Source organism: Lontra canadensis, unplaced genomic scaffold, assembly GCF_010015895.1.
Source record: "Lontra canadensis isolate GAN:19392208 unplaced genomic scaffold, GSC_riverotter_1.0 scaffold22, whole genome shotgun sequence".
Taxonomy (NCBI): Eukaryota; Metazoa; Chordata; class Mammalia; order Carnivora; family Mustelidae; genus Lontra; species Lontra canadensis.
This window is the reverse complement of record NW_022631016.1, coordinates 13,171,801-13,189,934: the sequence shown is the minus strand read 5'-3', so window position 1 is coordinate 13,189,934 and position 18,134 is coordinate 13,171,801. Positions and strand designations below refer to the sequence as shown.

Sequence of the window (18,134 nt, the reverse complement as noted above, 5' to 3'; positions counted from 1 at the left end):
GCGGACTGATTAATGCAATTACTGCTTCTCACCACGCTCCTAATTCACTTGCAGTTAGATCGACAGCAGTCAAATTTATCAACACAGTAAGCACATTTTATGTTTGCTTTCTCTCTCCGTGTATGACTTTGGTGTGTGTTTTAAGAACTTAGCCAAGACTATTTTCATCAGGCCTTTTATGATAGTTTTCATTTGATAGCTTGACATTTTCTGCCACTGCAAACTTCTTTTTTTCTTATTTTTCTTGTCTTATTAATTTTTTGTCTTGTTTTTTCTTGTCTTATTGCCATTTAGTGTTATATAAAAGTGCAGGTAGTTGACTTAAACACTGAAGGATCCCATTTCTGTGATCATTCTGTGCTCTAAGAATTTTTATAAGTTAGCGTTGAATACATCTTGTGGAAGGAAAACTTGAATTGTAGAGAGGGAAAGTATAGCCTTTTACACAGCGTAGGTGCTTTATAATTATTTTGAAGTTTGATTTGTTCCTTACTGCCATTTTAAGAATAAGAAATTAATCTGTTTTGTTTTGTGTTTTTAAGATTTTATTTATGGGGGCACCTGGGTGGCTCAGTGGGTTACGAGTCTGCCTTTAGCTCAGATCATGATCTCAGGGTCCTGGGATCGAGCCCCATGTCGGGCTCTCTACTCAGCAGGGAGCCTGCTTCCCCCTCTTTCTCTCTGCCTGCCTCTCTGCCTGCTTGTGATTTCTGTCAAATACATAAAAAAAAATCTTTAAAAAAAGATTTATGTATTTGACACAGAGAGACAGGGAACACAAGCAAGGGGAGTGAGAGAGGGAGAAGCAGGCTCCCCCCAGAGCAGGGAACCTGATGCGGGGCTCGATCTGGGGACTCCAGGATCATGACCTGAGCCAAAGGCAGACACTTAATGACTGAGACATCCAGGCATCCCTTATTCTGTATTTCTTAACTATCTTTTGCTTTTAACTTTCAGAATAAGTAAATTCAAGTAATTATTTTTCCATGTTTTTTTAAATGGGTAAGCACTTGACTAAATAGTTCTTACTCTTTGTGTCAATTTCTGTTTGCACCCATGAGATGAGTCTTCTCACTGCTGATTAAATAATTCATGGTGTTTTTATTATTTGTAACCAGATTTATTGAAATGCAGTGTATGTATAATAAAAGGCTACCAGTTGAAGTATACATCTTAATGGATTTTGAATTTACTTACCTGTGTACCCACACCCACAATCAAAATAAAAGGTTATTCTTTATTCCCAAAGTTCCTTTGGCCCTTCCCAGCCGCCCTGCTCCTGGGAAACCACTGATCTGTTCTCAGGAATAAATCAATAGATTTGTCTCTTGTAGAGGTTCTTGTAGGTGAGATCATATGGGGTGTTCTCCCCTCTAGCTCCTTTTACTCCCCTACATCATGCGTGACACAGTTCATTCCTTTTATAGCGAGTGGTACTCCATTAGTAGGCCCTGATTTGTTTATCCATTCACCCACTAGTGTTGTAAAAATATTGTCGAGACATTAAAAGACACGATGGAACATAATGTTTGTAATTTTTTTCCAACACTAATAATGCAACTATTTTCGGTACAGTATATTTATTTTGCAGTCTGGTTTTCCTTATGGGATTCCTGGCTGGCTCGTTTGGTAGAGCATCCAACTGTTGATCTCTAGGTTGTAAGTTTGAGTCCCACACTGAGTGTAGAGATTACTTTTTAAAAAGTTACAAAAATAAAAATTTTAAAAAGTTGATAAAGTGGTTTTATTTTTTTTAAGTAATTTTGACACCCACCTCATGACTCCCAAGATTAAGAATCCCATGGTTTAGCCAGACACCCCAACAATAACATAATTTTAAACTTTTTATATAAAGCTGTCATAAATCATGTTTCTGGATGATTATAAGTCTCTTTACAAAGTATACACTATTCGAAGCTATTGAACTATTCTCAACTATTGCTGTATTTGACTTGTCTGATTAGAAGATAGACTTTTTTTCTTGATGTGTTACTAGAACACTGCAGTGAATATTTCATAGAACTTCCTTTTCTGTTGAGATTTTCCTTGGAATAAATTTCCACCGTGGAAGTTATGAAGATTACATAAGATGGCTTTTTTCTTTTTTAGAAAGTGACAACATTGGCTGGATAATAAGTTTGTGAACTCTAGGATCATTGGGGCTGAATTTGAGCCTTGGTTGTGCAACCCTGTGAAAGTTACTGAACCTCTCTGAACATTGTATGTTTATGTACATGCATGACCAACACAATGCTGCCATGTAAGCTTGTTTTCCAAAACGATTATAGTAACTTATGGCACCAATGACGAGTGCATTAATGTCCCAGTTTCTCCAGTTTTAGGTTTCTCATTCACAAGTGTTTTGCTAATTGAATAGAAGCGATCTCAGATTTTCTTTGATTTGTACATGTTTGACCTCTGGGAAGGATTTGCGTATGCTCCTATAAGAAATGCCCATTTTATTTCTGTTGTTCGTGAATCTTTTATTATGGCCAAGCTATTGCTCCTTCCCTTATATAATTTTTGAATTGTTTTGCTGCCTATTGTTTCTGTCTTTCATTTCAGTTTTGTTTTTTCCTTGTAAAGAAGTTAAACTTTCCACATTTTAAATCCCCAGTTGTTTCCTTTTCCACTGCTTCAGAGTGGCACGTGGTTTCCTTCCTAACCCCCTGAAGTGATTGTCGTTGTCACGATTATTACATTGTGGGCTCGCGTGCTCTTGGTAGGTCATTTTCATTGGTATTACCAACAATTCTGTCCTCTGTTGGGGGAAAGGGGTGGTTTTTTTCTTAACAAGGATATGGCTTCTAAATCATAATGGAAGGACACCTACAGAGTTCCTAATAGAGAATTTTATACTTCTGGCTTGGATCCCTACTGCATTTCATCATTAAGGAAAGGCCCCGAAATTTACACTGGAGCAGTCCCATGAAGCCTTCCCCTTCTCACTGTCATTACTGTGACTCTCGGGTAGTTCTCCTGTGGTGTCACTGGCTGGCTTGTACCAAATAAGGCAGATATCTCACTTTCTGTCATTGATTGGATGACCTCTCCTCATTCCACAGTTCTTCCTTAATATTGCATTCTTTTATGGGTGCCTTTGCAAATCTTTATCATTTAAAAACGATGGGTTGTGAATCTATTTCTTGTTTTCTTGCCTTTAGAACAATACTTGCCTTTAGAACAATACCTAACAATTTTACTCAGTAATGAGTTTTTCATTTTCTTTAATATGGAAGAAAAACAACAAAACTCAAATACATTGCTTTTCTTTCAGACGGCAATGGAAGTGATGCAGTTCAGCAAAGAAGAAGTTCGGGAGGTTTTGAGGTTGCTGGCTGGTGTGTTACATCTTGGGAACATAGAATTTATCACTGCTGGTGGGGCCCAAGTGTCCTTCAAAACAGGTAAGATGGCCCCTCCCTTTCTCCCTTCCTTGGCTTTTTCCTCATAGGGAACTTAGACCTAAAATATTTACTGTCTGGCCTTTTGCAGAAAGAGCTTTCTGACCCTGGGCAGAGACCTGGAGTACTTTGTAATTGATGGAAACCGGCAGCTAAGAAAGCGTCCAAGCCTATGATGACATCCCCAGCAGGGGATGGTGGCCGTGTTCTCATTCTTAGCAAGGGAGGAGGAAAATGGACCCAATAAAGAAATATGAGCAATGAGGATTAGATACAGAAAAATGTCAGGGGTGCGGTGTTGCTTTCTTTCGCATAGTTCTTGAGTGGTGATGTGGTGGCCTGGAGAAGACCATTCTTGAGCGGAAATGCTGTCCACAGTCCAGCTCTGTCACGGGCTAGTTCCCGGAGTTACGTATCCCCTAATGCTAGTGATTTCTCATCTATAAAGTGCCTCACTGATGTGTTGTCAAGACTAAAAATTAACACGCACATCGCCATGTCAGTTGTCCTTTTCCTAGAGTGATTTCTGTATTTATTTTTGGAACTTTCCCGATGGAAGCAGTGTGTAGGGCATGAAACCTTGGGGGTCGGATGCAGTAAAGGTAAAGCTTGAAATGGCTCGAGGTGAGGACAGTGCTGTAGGTCAGCGGTTCTGAGACATTTGGTCCCAGCACCTCTGAATCATCTTGAAACCATAGAGAACTCCAAAGAGCTATTGTTTATGTGGGTCATGCCTGTTCATGTTACTGGTTTAGAAATCAACTGAGGTGTTGTAAAAAAACCAAAAAACCAACTAATTAATTTTGAAATAACCATAAAAAACCCATTGCATATTAAAGTAATCCTATTTTTTATTTAAAAGACTGTCTTCAAAACAAAACAAAACAAAAAATCTGTGAGAATAGTGACATTGTGGGGCCCCAGGTGGCTCAGTCAGTTAAGTGTCTCCCTCAGCTCAGGTCATGATCTCAGGGTTCTGGGATCAAGTCCCGCCTTAGGCTCGTTGCTCAGCGGGGAGCCTGCTTCTCCCTCTGCCACTCCTGCTGCTTGTGCTCTCTTTCTCTCTCTCTCTCAAATAAATAAAATCTTAAAAAAGGAGTGAGATGGTCTTACATTTTTCCTGACTTTTATAAAATATCAGATGTTGCGGAGGACAGCTGGATTCTCTTATCTGCTTCTGCGTTGAGTGTGGAGAGAGCACGTGTCATGTAGCACGAGGAGACTCCTGTGTCGTGCTAAGGGAATGAGAGTGAAATAGCCAAGGGCCCCTTAGTGTCACAGAAAACAGTTACGACCTCACAAGCCCCTGGCAGGTTGCAGGTTTTGGGTCGCCCCTGCCCTCGGGGTCTCAGGACCACACTTGGTCCAACGTCAGGTTCTCTGCTCCGAGCCTGAGACCCATTAAGGGAGCGAGTGACTTACAACAGAACGTGGCTCTGTAAATTCTACCCGAGGGGTCGAGGAACGTTCTCTGCGTTAATGTATCGCTGTGCGGGGCCGGCTCTGGGGTCCCGGGGCCCGTTCCTTCTCGGCTCAATGCCCCTTCGTTTTGTTCTTTCCCTCGTCCTTCGTTTCCAGCCTTGGGCAGGTCCGCGGAGCTGCTCGGGCTGGACTCCGCGCAGCTCACGGACGCTCTGACGCAGCGATCCATGTTCCTGAGGGGGGAGGAGATCCTGACGCCTCTCACCGTCCAGCAGGTACGTGCCCTTGGCCTTCAGAGCGCGGTTTAGAGGACAGTCCTCCGTGTTCAGATTCGTGGCTTGGAGTCAAATCCGTGAGCACAACAAACCGCTCGCATGAGTTTGGCTCGTGACCAAGATGGCGCCGGTCCCCCGGCCGAAGGGAGGAGACAGTTGCTGGTTTTCTCAGACGCCGTAGCGCGGCCGAGTTTCCGAGACGTGCGAGGCCCGACACGCTACTTTCTGGTCGTGGGGGCTGCGTTCGTTGTGTGTGTTTGCTCCTCCGTAGCACAGGGATGGTTTTCATACGTAATTCATAGATTCTTGTAAGGATAATAGTAAATATACACCAGTGAAGTACTAAATAATCGGGAGCTATTGCAATTTATTGTTGTTACTCGCGCAGAAGTACTTAGCTTTGCTTCTGCCTTGAGCCAGTTATGTGTGCCAGCCCATCTAATGTCCGTGAGTACACACGCTAGCCGTACCAAGAAGAAATTTGTCTTGTGGACGAAGTAGACGACGAGGGGCGCCCGGGTGGCTCAGTCGGTTAAGCGCCTACCTTCCGCTCAGGTCGTGATCCCAGAATCCCGGGATCGAGCCCCGAATGGGGCTCCCTGCTCGGTGGGGAGACGGCCTCTCCCTCTGCCCCTCACCCCATTCATGCTCTCTCTCTCTCTCGCTCGCTCTCTCAAATAAATAAAAATATTTGAAATAAATAAAAATATCTTAAAAAGTAGCTTATGCGAAGATGATCCTGAGAAAACCCAGGCCTTAATTGTTGTCTTAAGCCTGGTAATATTCGTGGCGGTGCATATGCTGGTTCAGATGAGAGCCTGGTATTTAAAGGAGGTCCTAGTGAATCCTACTGGAGAGTGAGCGAGCTCCCTTCTTTAGACACCTGGGTTTTCCTAGATGGCACTGATCGACTCGGTATCAGGTGCACAGTGTTACTCATGTTCAGTGCGTGTGTCTTTGAGGGGGACAGGGATGGACTTGCTGCCTGGGCAGCCCGTGGTCCGCGGGAGACAGTCACCAGTCTCCTCTCCCACAGGCGGAAGACAGCCGGGACTCCTTGGCCATGGCACTTTATGCACGCTGCTTTGAGTGGGTGATTAAGAAGATTAACAGCAGGATCAAAGGCAAAGATGACTTTAAATCCATTGGCATTCTTGACATCTTTGGATTCGAAAACTTTGAGGTACGCTTCGGAGGAGTGGGAGGCACGAATTCTTCTCTGTCACTTATGGGCTGATCGGGAATGAATCTCTTCGAATAAATACTGATAGATTTCTCTTCAGATTTTTTTTTTTTTCTTTTCTTCACCTGTATATATATTAGTAAGGGTACGAAAGATACTTGTTGAATGGTTTCCCGCTCCCCCCACCCTTAGGTTAATCACTTCGAGCAGTTCAATATAAACTATGCAAATGAGAAACTTCAGGAATATTTCAACAAGCATATATTTTCTCTGGAACAACTAGAGTATAGCAGGTAAGCACTCATAGAATTCCACTTCAAAAGGTTTTTTTTTTTTTTAAAATGAGCCACTGAATTAGATAGTTTTAAAGCTCTATTTTATTATAACTTAGCCCTTTTAAATCTTGCTACAGGGAGGGATTGGTGTGGGAAGACATTGACTGGATAGACAATGGTGAATGCTTGGACCTAATTGAGAAGGTAACATTGTTGAAGCATTGTAGCAGTCCCAAGGGTGTCTCGCTGGGCTGATTCATATTTACGGGAACCAAATCACTTGTGCAAACATGCACATCAAAGATGTGAATGTTTAGAACACAATGGACCATTTGGAAACATACATGCAAATGTGCAAGGTTGAATTTAAATACTTGGCTTCCTCAAACCTATTGTCTGGTTGAACTCCCTATTTCTATGGAACTAAATTCGTTGGATGTCTTCCTAGTATCTTTCTGAATTTTTTTAAACCAAGAAATGCTCTGCCTTTTCCTTTAATGGACACTTGAGAGAGGGGGAAGGGGGCTCTGAAATATTTTGAGGTAATTCAACTTTTAATTCATTTCACTTCTTCTCTGTCTTCTAGAAACTTGGTCTCCTAGCCCTTATCAATGAAGAAAGCCATTTTCCTCAAGCCACAGACAGCACCTTATTGGAGAAGTTACACAATCAACATGCTGTATGTCAAAACTTGCCAATTCTTGATTATGGCTGAGAAGCAGATCTGTAGATCACATTACACATAAGATATTTCAGTACTCTTGGCTCCGCAGTGCTTCACACATGTACATTTTTTTTTTTTAAGATTTTATTTATTTATTTGACAACGATCACAAGCAGCAGAGAGACGGGGCGGGGGGCGTTGGTGGTGGTGGGGAAGCAGGCTCCCGCTGAACAGAGAGCCCGATGTGGGGCTCGATCCCAGGACCCAAGATCATGACCTGAGCCGAGGGCAGAGGCTTAACCCACTGAGCTACCCAGGCGCCCCCGCACACATAATTTTTCCTCAAACCAAAGCTCTCTTCCCCAGTCGCTGGAACTACATTGAGATAAGTTAAAGGGATAGACTTGGGGCTACTCGTCAGAACGTGCCCACATTTAGTTGATGAGTATAGAATTTAACCTCACTTCTGTGACGACAGACAAGACCCACATGGTTTTGATAAAGTGTGTCACATGCTCTCACCTCAGCCTCTGATGCGTGGTGGGTTTTTCAAATTGTTTTCACGATCTGTTTTAGTGAGTTCTCTCGGGAAGCCGGTGCAAATCAGTAAGTGAAATTAGGCATTTGTATTTGTTTCTTTATTAGAATAACCACTTCTACGTGAAGCCCAGAGTTGCGGTCAACCACTTCGGAGTGAAACACTATGCTGGAGAGGTAACTTCCTAATTAAGATCCTTAGCAATATTTGCCTATTTGGTATTTAGAGAAACAGTAATTTCAGAAGCCAGTCGTAAATGTGCCAAAATGACTTCTCTTCATGGGGCCGGCCCTTAGAGGAGATGCTATGACCTGAAGTTGTTCTTTTGATCAGTTGTACCATTTCTCGTTTATTTTTTGTAAAAACCAGGTGCAGTATGATGTTCGAGGCATCTTGGAGAAGAACAGAGACACTTTTAGAGATGATCTTCTCAACTTGCTAAGAGAAAGCCGGTATGTCAGTGTCCTCCCCAAGACATCCTTAACAAGCAAAGTATTATATGTGCAAGTGCTTTTGATTTACAAGTATAGAAAAAATTAATGTGGAAGCAACTTGGTTTATTGTCTCCTTTCATGGGCAATATTTCATTAATAAAATGACCGAGATATAGAAAGAAATGTGAGTAGTTGTGACAACCATTCAGTGAGGTGTTCTAAGCACAGCGTGTGGGTCTGTGAGTTAGAGACTATTAATCCTGGTGTGGAGATGAACCAATTCTTGGAGCCATGGAGTGCCTTGCCCAAGAGCCCACAGCTGGTTTTTGATGTGCTCTGCTGGGCTCCAAAACCCAAGATCTTAACCAGGATGACCTCCTTTCTTCACAACAAGCTTAGAGCTCCGTGTCAAATTGGTTTCAGCCTTGGGTCTGTTGGACCCATCTGTCTCTAGTTTAAGGGATGTCAGAAAAAATAAACAAGTATTAACTCCACTAAGATGACAAACTCACACGTTCATTCATGAATTGTAAATTCACATGGTCACATCAGTAGCTGGTTAGTCTGTTTGTGAGGATTAAAGCAGGAGGCTGTGTTCGAGAGAAAGGGGGGGATTAATGCTTGGGGTGAAGCTCTGGGTACTTGGTTCAGATCTGGCGTGAATCTGTAACAGAAACGAATTTTATCATCCAAGGAAGGGAAGTAGCACCGTTATTAAAAACCCTAAGACTGTTAGGAATGTAACTGTCGGTGGCAACCTGGTCACACAGACAGCTGTGAATTGGGGTGAAGGAAGCCCATCCCCAGTGTCAGTTTAGCAGTTTAGAACTGGAAGATAATGGAGATTTGTTTTAACTCTCCTGTGGGAAGATTCCCCGTTTACAGAACTGTGAGCTGTTCTTACTTTTATTTATTTTTTTTTTAAAGATTTTATTTATTTACTTGACAAACAGAGATCACAAGTAGGCAGAGAGGCAGGCAGAGAGAGAGAGAGGAAGAAGCAGGCTCCCTGCTGAGCAGAGAGCCCGATGCGGGGCTTGATCCCAGGACCCTGAGACCATGACCTGAGCTGAAGGCAGAGGCTTAACCCACTGAGCCACTCAGGCGCTCTACTTTTTATTAGTAGTGGCAATTTCGTAGTACTTTTTAGCAATAACATAAATTCTAAAATTACCCTCATTTCTCAAATGAAAAATGAAGCTAAGTCCAGCATCTTCCCAAGCCGCATAGCTTGGAAGGGTTAGAGGCAGGATAAAAACGCTCGTGGGCTTCACGGCAGGTGAGCACTTTCCCCTGTGAACTGGGTGGGCCTGCGAGACTGTGTGAGATGTGCAGAAACATCTCCCTCCTCCAGGCAGAGACGTCAAGGCTGCAAGGAACTTAGGTGGCCCTTGGGAACGCAGCACTCCTCGGTGGCCTGTCTCCCTGGGTCACTTCCATCCCCATCCGCTTCTCTTCTGCAAGACCCTAGGGCTCAGAAGGTGGACACATTTTTTTTTTCCCAGTGTAAAGCTCTTTGGCAGTGGTTGCTTTGAAATTTTTGGAAGCTGTCCAGCTCTTCCTGGACTCCGTGGGTCACTTCCAGTGGGAACAGGCATAATCATGACTGTAATCCAGCACCTAGTAATTGGGCCGCTCACGGCCCTTCTGCTCTCTGCTCACACAGATTCGACTTCATCTATGACCTGTTCGAACACGTCTCAAGCCGCAATAACCAGGATACCTTGAAATGTGGAAGCAAACATCGACGGCCCACGGTCAGCTCACAGTTCAAGGTTAGTCTCACTGCCGACTTCCGTGAGTCCACGGTTGCTGTGGTTTTAGGAGTTGAAAGCAAGAACTGGGGGGATGTGAGGTCCATGGAAGTGTTTATTTATTTATTTTTTTCTCTTTTATGGCACCAGAAAGTGCTTTCAAAATACACTTTTTCTGAGTCAGATGAAAACATGTAGACTTTTTTTTGTCTTGTTAGAAACAAATAACTACTTATTCTAAGTTGAAGGAACGATGGGCCATGTGGGGTCACTTTGATTTGTATTTAAAGGCTCTGATGAATATAGAGCATATTTCTTTCTGTGTTTGGATTTTTATACTTTTCCCAGATATGTTGACAGTCTCGTAGTTAGGAATAAGGACCAAGTGACCGCATATTTAAATAAGATCAGTGTCAGTTACCTTGTGAATTCCCAGAATTCAGGGAAAATAAAGACCATTCTTTTTGCATTTTAAATATTTGGCCATTTTTGGGGTGCCTGAGTGGCTCAGTGGGTTAAGCGTCTGCCTTCGACTCAGGTCACGATCTCAGGTCACGATCTCACTCCTGGATTGAGTCCTGCATCAGGCTCTCTGCTCAGCAGGGAGCCTGCTTCCCCCACTCTCTCTGCCTGCCTCTCTGCCTACTTGTGATCTCTCTCTCTGTCAAATAAAGAAATAGACTCTTAATAAATAAATAAATAAATAAATATTTGGCCATTTTAGAAAGTTCAGAGATAGAGCATACAAAGACCATTTTCTGAACTTAATTGTTTTGTTTCACCCCCAAGTAACAGATCCCAATGTGAAGAGAAATGGAGGCATGTCAGTCTATAGACATTTATTAAATCTGCCTTCAAAGGGTCTTTCATTTAGTTCTTCAGAGCGGGATGGTTCTGGTGGCGTTCTGTATGAGGTCTGTAGTATAGGGCAGCTGGCCATGAGCCAGGGACACACCAGTGTTGCTGACGGTGCTGGATTGTGTGATATGACGGGCGGGTTTAACCCAGGTAGGTTATAATAAAAAATAGGTACCACTTGCAGTGTATGTATTATGTGCCAGTCACTGGCCTAATTGCTTCCTGCACGCGGTCTTGGTCATTTCTCCTGCGATCTTTTAAGTGCGTACTGTGGTCCCCATTTCACAGATGAGAAAACTGAGGTTTAGAGAGATGGAAACCCCTTCAGTCCCTCTGAGGACTGAAACTAGGATCTGAGGTGAACCTGTCTGACTCTAAAACCTAGACTCTTTGCCTTCCAGTGGAATTGTTACGTTACCTTTCTCCAGGGCGGCGTCGCCTGGAGTTGCCTTGGAAGGCTTCGTGGTTATCCAGTCATATTGCTCTGGGAATCAAGGAAATGGCAGAGAGTGAGCAGGCCTTCTGGGTCGAGAGACCAGGCAGGAGAAAGGGGTCCTGAGACAGGAGCGTTGAGTCCTGTCGCTGGAAAACTGTGACTAGAGGGGACCAGCTGACAGGAAGTTCATATGGAGTTAAACCGATAACAGAAACCATGAAGGGCCGTGTGTGTGATGCCATTTTGTCATCTGTGAGAAATCCTAAAGCTTTTGAAGCAGAGAAGTAGTACCTCAGTGTAGTGCTGTAGAGACCCAGTGTCATCTGCAAGATCGTGAGAAGAAAAAAGAGCCAGTAATGGAGGGAAGACCAGTGGTTTAAAAGAGACCGAAAGACCTGTCAGCTGCAACATGAGAACTTCATTTACATTCGGATTTCAAAGAAGCATTTTTTTTTTTAATTTATTCATTCGAGAGAGACAGAGTGCCGGGAGAGGGGCAGGGGGAGAGACTCCTCAAGCAGACTCTGGGCTGAGTACAGATCCTCACACAGGACTCGATCTCATGACCCTGAGATCATGACCTAAGCTGAAACCAGGGTCGGACGCTTAACCAGCTGAGCCACCCAGGAGCCCCAGAGAACAGACCATTTAAAAATTATGAAATTTGAGATAATTGAAGATTCAATATGAAATTGGAGACAGTTGCTTCTTTTAATATTGGTATTAAGGAATTCCTGTTAAAACTTTTTAGGATGATGATAATGGCGGTTATATATGTGTTTGACAGTGTGTAGCTTTTGGTAGCACATCCTGACACTTGAGTGATGAGTTGATGTGTTGTCTGGGATTTGCTTTCCTGGGAGAGGTGGGCATAGTATGTATGCAGACGAGGAAGCCAGATTAGCCACAAGCTGAAGCCGGGGAGGAGTGCTCATTACAAGCTCTGTCTGCTTTGGGAAATGTTAAAAATTCTTCACAACCACCACAGCAAAAAAAATCTTAAAAAAAAAAAAAAAAAAGTCAGTATTACAGAAGATTGATCTGCCTGGTGATTTGAGGGTAAGAGTTGAGAGATGGTGGAATACTGGTATAGATGGTCATTTTGATGGAAATGATGAATTAGGAGAAAAAGAACTCTGAGGGGAGAGAACAGGTTTTCTGTATGCAACATTGAAATAGCCTAGGGTTGCTTTTTTGCTGGTTAACACGATGTTTTAATTTTTGTTTTTAATGATATTATTTCAAGGAAGTGACAGATGAGCTTTGTATACTGTGAAATCATGTCTACGAATTGTAGGATCTTGGCTTTATTTTATATTACAATGACAATGTTAAAAATAAAAATTCTTATTAATCCTATGGTTGATATTGGTTTTTATTCCTGTTTCTGATCATTGCCTAAAATGATGAGAAATCGAAAGAATGGCATACTAAGAGACTAAGTCAACATATACTTTTTCCTTCCTACTAGGACTCTCTGCATTCCTTAATGGCGACACTAAGCTCCTCTAATCCTTTCTTTGTTCGCTGTATCAAGCCAAACACTCAGAAGGTAAGATTTACAGCAGTGCTAGACTGGGGCTGGGTCTTTAAAGACACCGCCTCCTGGGGCACTTTCTCTAAAGTCCTTTCATCATTGATGGTTCGAAGCGTATATGACATTATTATAACCTAACATTAAATGGAAAAATTCCCTATGTCTTTTGGGCCTGTTTGTCTGCTTCTGAAGGATGCTCTTATGCTAAAGAAATCTAGTTTAAAAGGAAACATTGTGAAGCGTTCACAATTTTTTTTTTTTTTTTTTTTTTTTTTTTTTTTTTTTGAGGATTTGGTTGAAATTCTTGGGCAGGCTTCTATTTGGAAGAGATAGTTGGTGTAGGTTTTGTGGTTGATTTCATTTTTCATGTTGCTTTCTTGTTAAACACGGTGAAGAGTCTACGTAGCAGCACTGATTTTGAAGGACCCTAACCCAGTGGCCAGGCCTAATTTGAGAACTCCTGAAAGGCTGCCGTGGTCAGTTTTCATGTGTAGGCTCTGTGAGGTCAGCTTTTTAATGCCATAGCCTGATTAGAAACAATATGAGTGTTATGAGAAGCCATCTAAACAAAGAAAATTTAATATTCAACGGCTCTAGTTGCTAAATCCAAGACTAAATGGGCACCCCGCCCTAAATGTTGTTAAAAAGTGGAAATGGTCTTGGTTTGGGAAATATCAGCTCTTAGTAAGCCCCCAAATAGAGAAATCACCCTCCCTTCTACAAGACAGAAAGGTCATTGGTCCGTCATGTTGAAAAACTTAGCTCTATTCTCATAAGGCTTGAGCAAAGGAAGCTGACCTGAGCTGTTCTCTCGCGAGACTTGTGTTGCATTCTGATGACTTTGCTGATGATAGATCTTTTTATCTTGTTTACCAGTTGCCTGTGACTTTAATATTAGTGATTCCTCATTTATGGTTTAAAAATGTTTCTTAGAACCACAAAATTGAACTCTTGTCTTCTCGGAAGGGAAGAGTGGATGCTTTCTTTAACCAAGTGTGCTAGCTAACTCTGTTAAGTCTGCTAGCTTGCTATGAGCTGCAATGGTGGGGAATTTGGTATTTGTATGGCGCAAAGCGGCTGAGACGGGTCCTATGTGGAAGATCTGTGCCTCTGCTCTGGTAGCTTAAAAGAGTAGCTCGTCTTTCCATTGCTAATGTATATCCCGATGTCTTTGATAATCACAAACATGGCAGCGTACACAATATGTAGTTTGGGGACCCAGTGTAGGAAATTACTAGTCAAGACATAATAATATACCATGTCAGCTGATTTATATTTTCCCTTTAGAACCTCAGTGGACAGTATTTACAATACAAATGGACTTCATTTGGGTCTTTGGGTCTTTGGGTCTATACTCATAAGAAACGTTTGACCCATTCTTCTTCCTCTCTTTACAGCAGTGTTAATAATACCATATTTCATCCTTCAAGCGTGCCATTTTTTCCCAAAATTTAAGGGCCTGGGTGTTGGGCTGCATTTTACAACTTTTGGCAAGCCGTAGTTTAATTGGGGCTCTTTTCCCATCTTAGGGATGTGTCACCTGTCATGCAGGTTATAGGGTTTGGTGTCTTAGATTCAGTGAAATGGGGACTCGCCAAACCAGCACTACTGTAAGGATAGAAATTTTAATTTGAGAAACTGGTATCTCCCGTATTTGATTTCTTTCTTGGATGACATGAAATTTTTCCTTTAAAGTGTAATCACTTTTGAAATTAGGCCTGCTTGAAAACACTTCAGCAGGCAGAGTGTTGAAGAAATGATCTCTTTTTGATGTTTATTTTTTCTGGCTGGGATTCGGCTGTGCCTAATTGCTTTGGTTTTTGCATTTAAAGAAATGAGCCAGCCCAATCTCCTATTTCCTCTGTACTGCTTAGTCTTTCCGTCACCTGACCCGTGGCAGACGCTAATTAATGCTCACCAAGAGATGGGCCGTAGGAGACTCTGGAAAACCATGTTGGTACCATTTTAAATGCAACCAGAAAGTAAAGGCTCAGACACGTGAACCGACTTGTCTGAGGCTCAAGATACAGGTGTGATTTGAAGTGTGAAAATGCTAATTAGAATATGGAAATGGTTAATTATGACTTGCTTAGGATTCCTTTGGTTCCACTGAAAATATCAGATGTTACTGGTGATGATGGTCTATGAAATGTGTGTAAACAACCCTCCTTTGGAGGTTATTATGAGTTTTCTTTGGTCCAAAGATTGGTGCTTCTAGAAATTTCATGAGGAAAATCTTACCTGCCGTCTCCCCATAGATGGGAAGTATATATTTCTGGTGCAAAGGGATGATATTGTCTCTTCCTGCCTCATACCCTTTACCAGTCATTTGTTCATCAGGGAACCTTGAAAGGATGTATTCAAGCTTACATGTATGAGGGTATATTGTGGATCATTCAGGAACATGGCTCATGGGTTTGGGCAGATTCTGGAGGGTTTATTTTTGAAAATTCTGTGACCAGAGGGATAAAAACAGTGGCTTTAAATCCTGTGGCCTAAGGAAATGTGGCCTTAGAGAAAGTGGAGGAACTGCTTTGTGCTTTTAGGAACATGTCCAGCATATCCAAGACTCCGGTGGTAGCTTTGCGAGTGTGAGCACACTGCCCAGTGGGTCCTGAGCTTGTAGGACAGACAGGCTGCCTCCCTTCCTTGACAAGTATGAGGGTTGGAGTGGGTGCTTGGGCCTAAAGCATCTGGAAATCCTTTGTGGGAAATATTACAGGGTTTTTGTTTTTTGGGATTTTTGTGTTTTGCTGGGATTTTTGTGTTTTGCTTTGAAAAGCAAGTGCAAGCAGGGAGATATAACTGAAATGCTAGAACATTATGTCAATTCAGCTCTAATAATTGTGGACTTTTTTTTTTTTTAGGAACAACAGGTAGCTAACCTTAGGTGTTGTATAAAAGATATTCCACTAGCGTTGAGAAGTTCTGGTGCTAAGTTAGGAGGCGAATTTTAAAAAGCCTACTTCTTACTACAATGGAATATTACTCAGCCATGAAAAAGGAATGAAATCTTGCCAGTTGCAAAGACATGGATGGAGCTAGAAGGTATTACGTTAAATGAAATAAGTCAGAGAAAGACAAATACCATATGATTTCACTCATATGTGAAATTTAAGAAACAAAACAAACAAAGGGGAAAAAACAGAGGCAAACCACGAAACGGGCTCCTGGCTATGAGGAACAGACTGACGGTCACCAGAGGGGAGGGGATGAGGGGGGGGATTAAGGAGTTCATTTGTGGTGAGCACCAGGGATATATTGTTGAATCACTATATTGTATACCTGAAACCATTTTTACCCTGTGTGTTAACTATGCTGGAATTAAAGTAAAAACTTAAAAAAAAAGCCTCCCTCTCCATCGGGGCTTGTGTGCAGTTAATTCTAGTTAATTCTTTGCCTGACACGGCACTGCAGGCTGTCAAAATTTTGGAGTTTACAAACAAAGGGTGGACTTCTCCATGAGACAATTTTTAGACGGCACTGTAGCCGGTTAGCTTCCTTCTGCTGTGATTTGTTGGCCAGTGCTAGCTTCTGGCTCAGAGTGCCCCAACCAAAACCAGAGATTTCCCTAACAAAGGAAACCTGCTTCGCTTTTGCAGAATTTCTCCCCTAGGGTGTCCTGTGGCCTGTGATCTCTCCCTTCTGTCCCCACCTGGTGTTTTAGCAAATGAGTTCTAGTCTGAAAAGTCTGTCATTAACATTCCTCAGAAAAGCCCTGAGGAAGTGCAGGACAGAATTAAAGAAGGGAGCGGACTGATAACTATCAGCAAAGCCTTCTGGGGCTGTGAGGCCCTGCTTGTTGCCAGTTCCCAGCCTCGAATGTGGGGAAGGCCAGGCTGTCCTCACCTGTCAGACACGTGCCCGGCGGACCCTCTTCACGGTGCCTTCTGGAGGTTTGATGGGAGGCGCGCTCGGGTTCTCGGGGGAATCATCCTCCGTTCCTGTAGCATCCTCTTCACGCTTTGAAGCCAGCGGAACAGTCTCCTCAAAGATTCTGTCAGCCTGCAGAAAGGCAGGACTTGGGTCCCCTGAAGCACCCCCGGGCTGAGAGCTGCTGGAGGACGGCTTCTGGCGGACAGAGTTGCTGGGAGGGCGGTTTCTCTAAGGGAAGAGGGAAGAGTAAGGAGTGGGATGTGCCAAGGGGAGGCCCCAGAGGAGGGAAACGGTGAGGTCTGTGAGGGGCTCTGCGGTCATAGTTGCTGGAAATTGGAATATCAGGCGGAGTACAGAGCTGGGATGGGGTTAGCCCCGCCGTGGTGGCCTTGTCTTGGAGCCCCTCTGTGAGCCCTAAGCAGGGACCTGTCAGCCTTCTCACATGCTGGTCTTCGAGGACTTGAGAGGATGCCTGCGCTTTGCACTTAAATGAATCCTGATGACCTGTATCCCTGCCTGTCGTGGTGCCACTGTTCGTATTGGACGGGAGCCCTCACTTGGACGATACCCGAGACAAGCTGCCGGCACACAGGAAGTGAGGGCGCCGAGCAGACATCATGAAAACCTAAACCTTCTATTTCCAGAGGCCCCGTGATGCCATGGATGGATTAATGAACTCAGCACATTCGGTCCTGGGGACTAATATTTGTGTGATCCAGGTGCTGCCTGCCACTTGTTTTCTTATTTTTTTGTTTTTTGTTTTTGGGTTTTTGTGGGGGGTGGGGCTTGATCTCAGGACCCTGAGATCAAGAGTCACATGATCTACAGACTGAACCAGCCAGGCAGTCCCTTCTCCCCATCCTTTTTTTCTCTTTAAACAAAGACCAAACATTTCTTTAAAAAATTCTGATGATTGGGGAGCCTGGGTGGCTCAGTGGGTTAAGCCTCTGTCTTCGGCTCAGGTCATGATCCCAGGGTCCTGGGATCAAGCCCCGCATTGGGCTCTCTGCTCAGCAGGGAGCCTGCTTCCCTTCATCTCTCTGCCTGCCTCTCTGCCTCCTTGTGATCTTTGTCTGTCAAATAGTAAGTGAGGTCTTAAAAAAAAAGGAAGTTCTTTAAAAAAAAAAAAAGTTCTGATGATGATGTGGCTTATTTCCTACCTTGAGTTTTTGTTCTGTTCTTCCTAAATCTTTTTCTCTTTCATTTTATTCTTCCTACTTGTCCTTAGCCTAACTGATCTTACTTGCCGCAACTTTTTGTTTTTAGTCATTGTTCTCTCTACCCTAATCCTATTTTCTGAAAAAAAGGTTCCTGAAATAGGGAAGATCTTAACCAGGTACAGCTTTGTAGGATGTACCTTCCTGTCTTTGCTGCCTAGCTCAGTGTCCAGGCCACTGTCTGTGCTCAGTAAATGGTGAATTGAATTGCTTATCCAAGCACATTGTGTGCTCACTCCTGGTATAGGAGTGCTTAACTTT

At 43.1% G+C, this 18,134-nt stretch overlaps 1 protein-coding gene across 1 annotated transcript in view; it reads left to right on the top strand.

Moving 5' to 3' along the window:
- The window catches only part of MYO10 (myosin X), a 212,118-nt gene that overhangs the window by 127,179 nt on the left and 66,805 nt on the right, over window positions 1-18,134 (top strand). Inside the window, 10 exon segments of the mRNA XM_032861894.1 lie at window positions 3,278-3,407; window positions 4,983-5,101; window positions 6,138-6,284; window positions 6,477-6,577; window positions 6,697-6,763; window positions 7,146-7,238; window positions 7,869-7,937; window positions 8,131-8,213; window positions 9,862-9,970; window positions 12,715-12,795. Of these exon segments, the coding sequence (XP_032717785.1) occupies window positions 3,278-3,407; window positions 4,983-5,101; window positions 6,138-6,284; window positions 6,477-6,577; window positions 6,697-6,763; window positions 7,146-7,238; window positions 7,869-7,937; window positions 8,131-8,213; window positions 9,862-9,970; window positions 12,715-12,795 (999 nt within the window).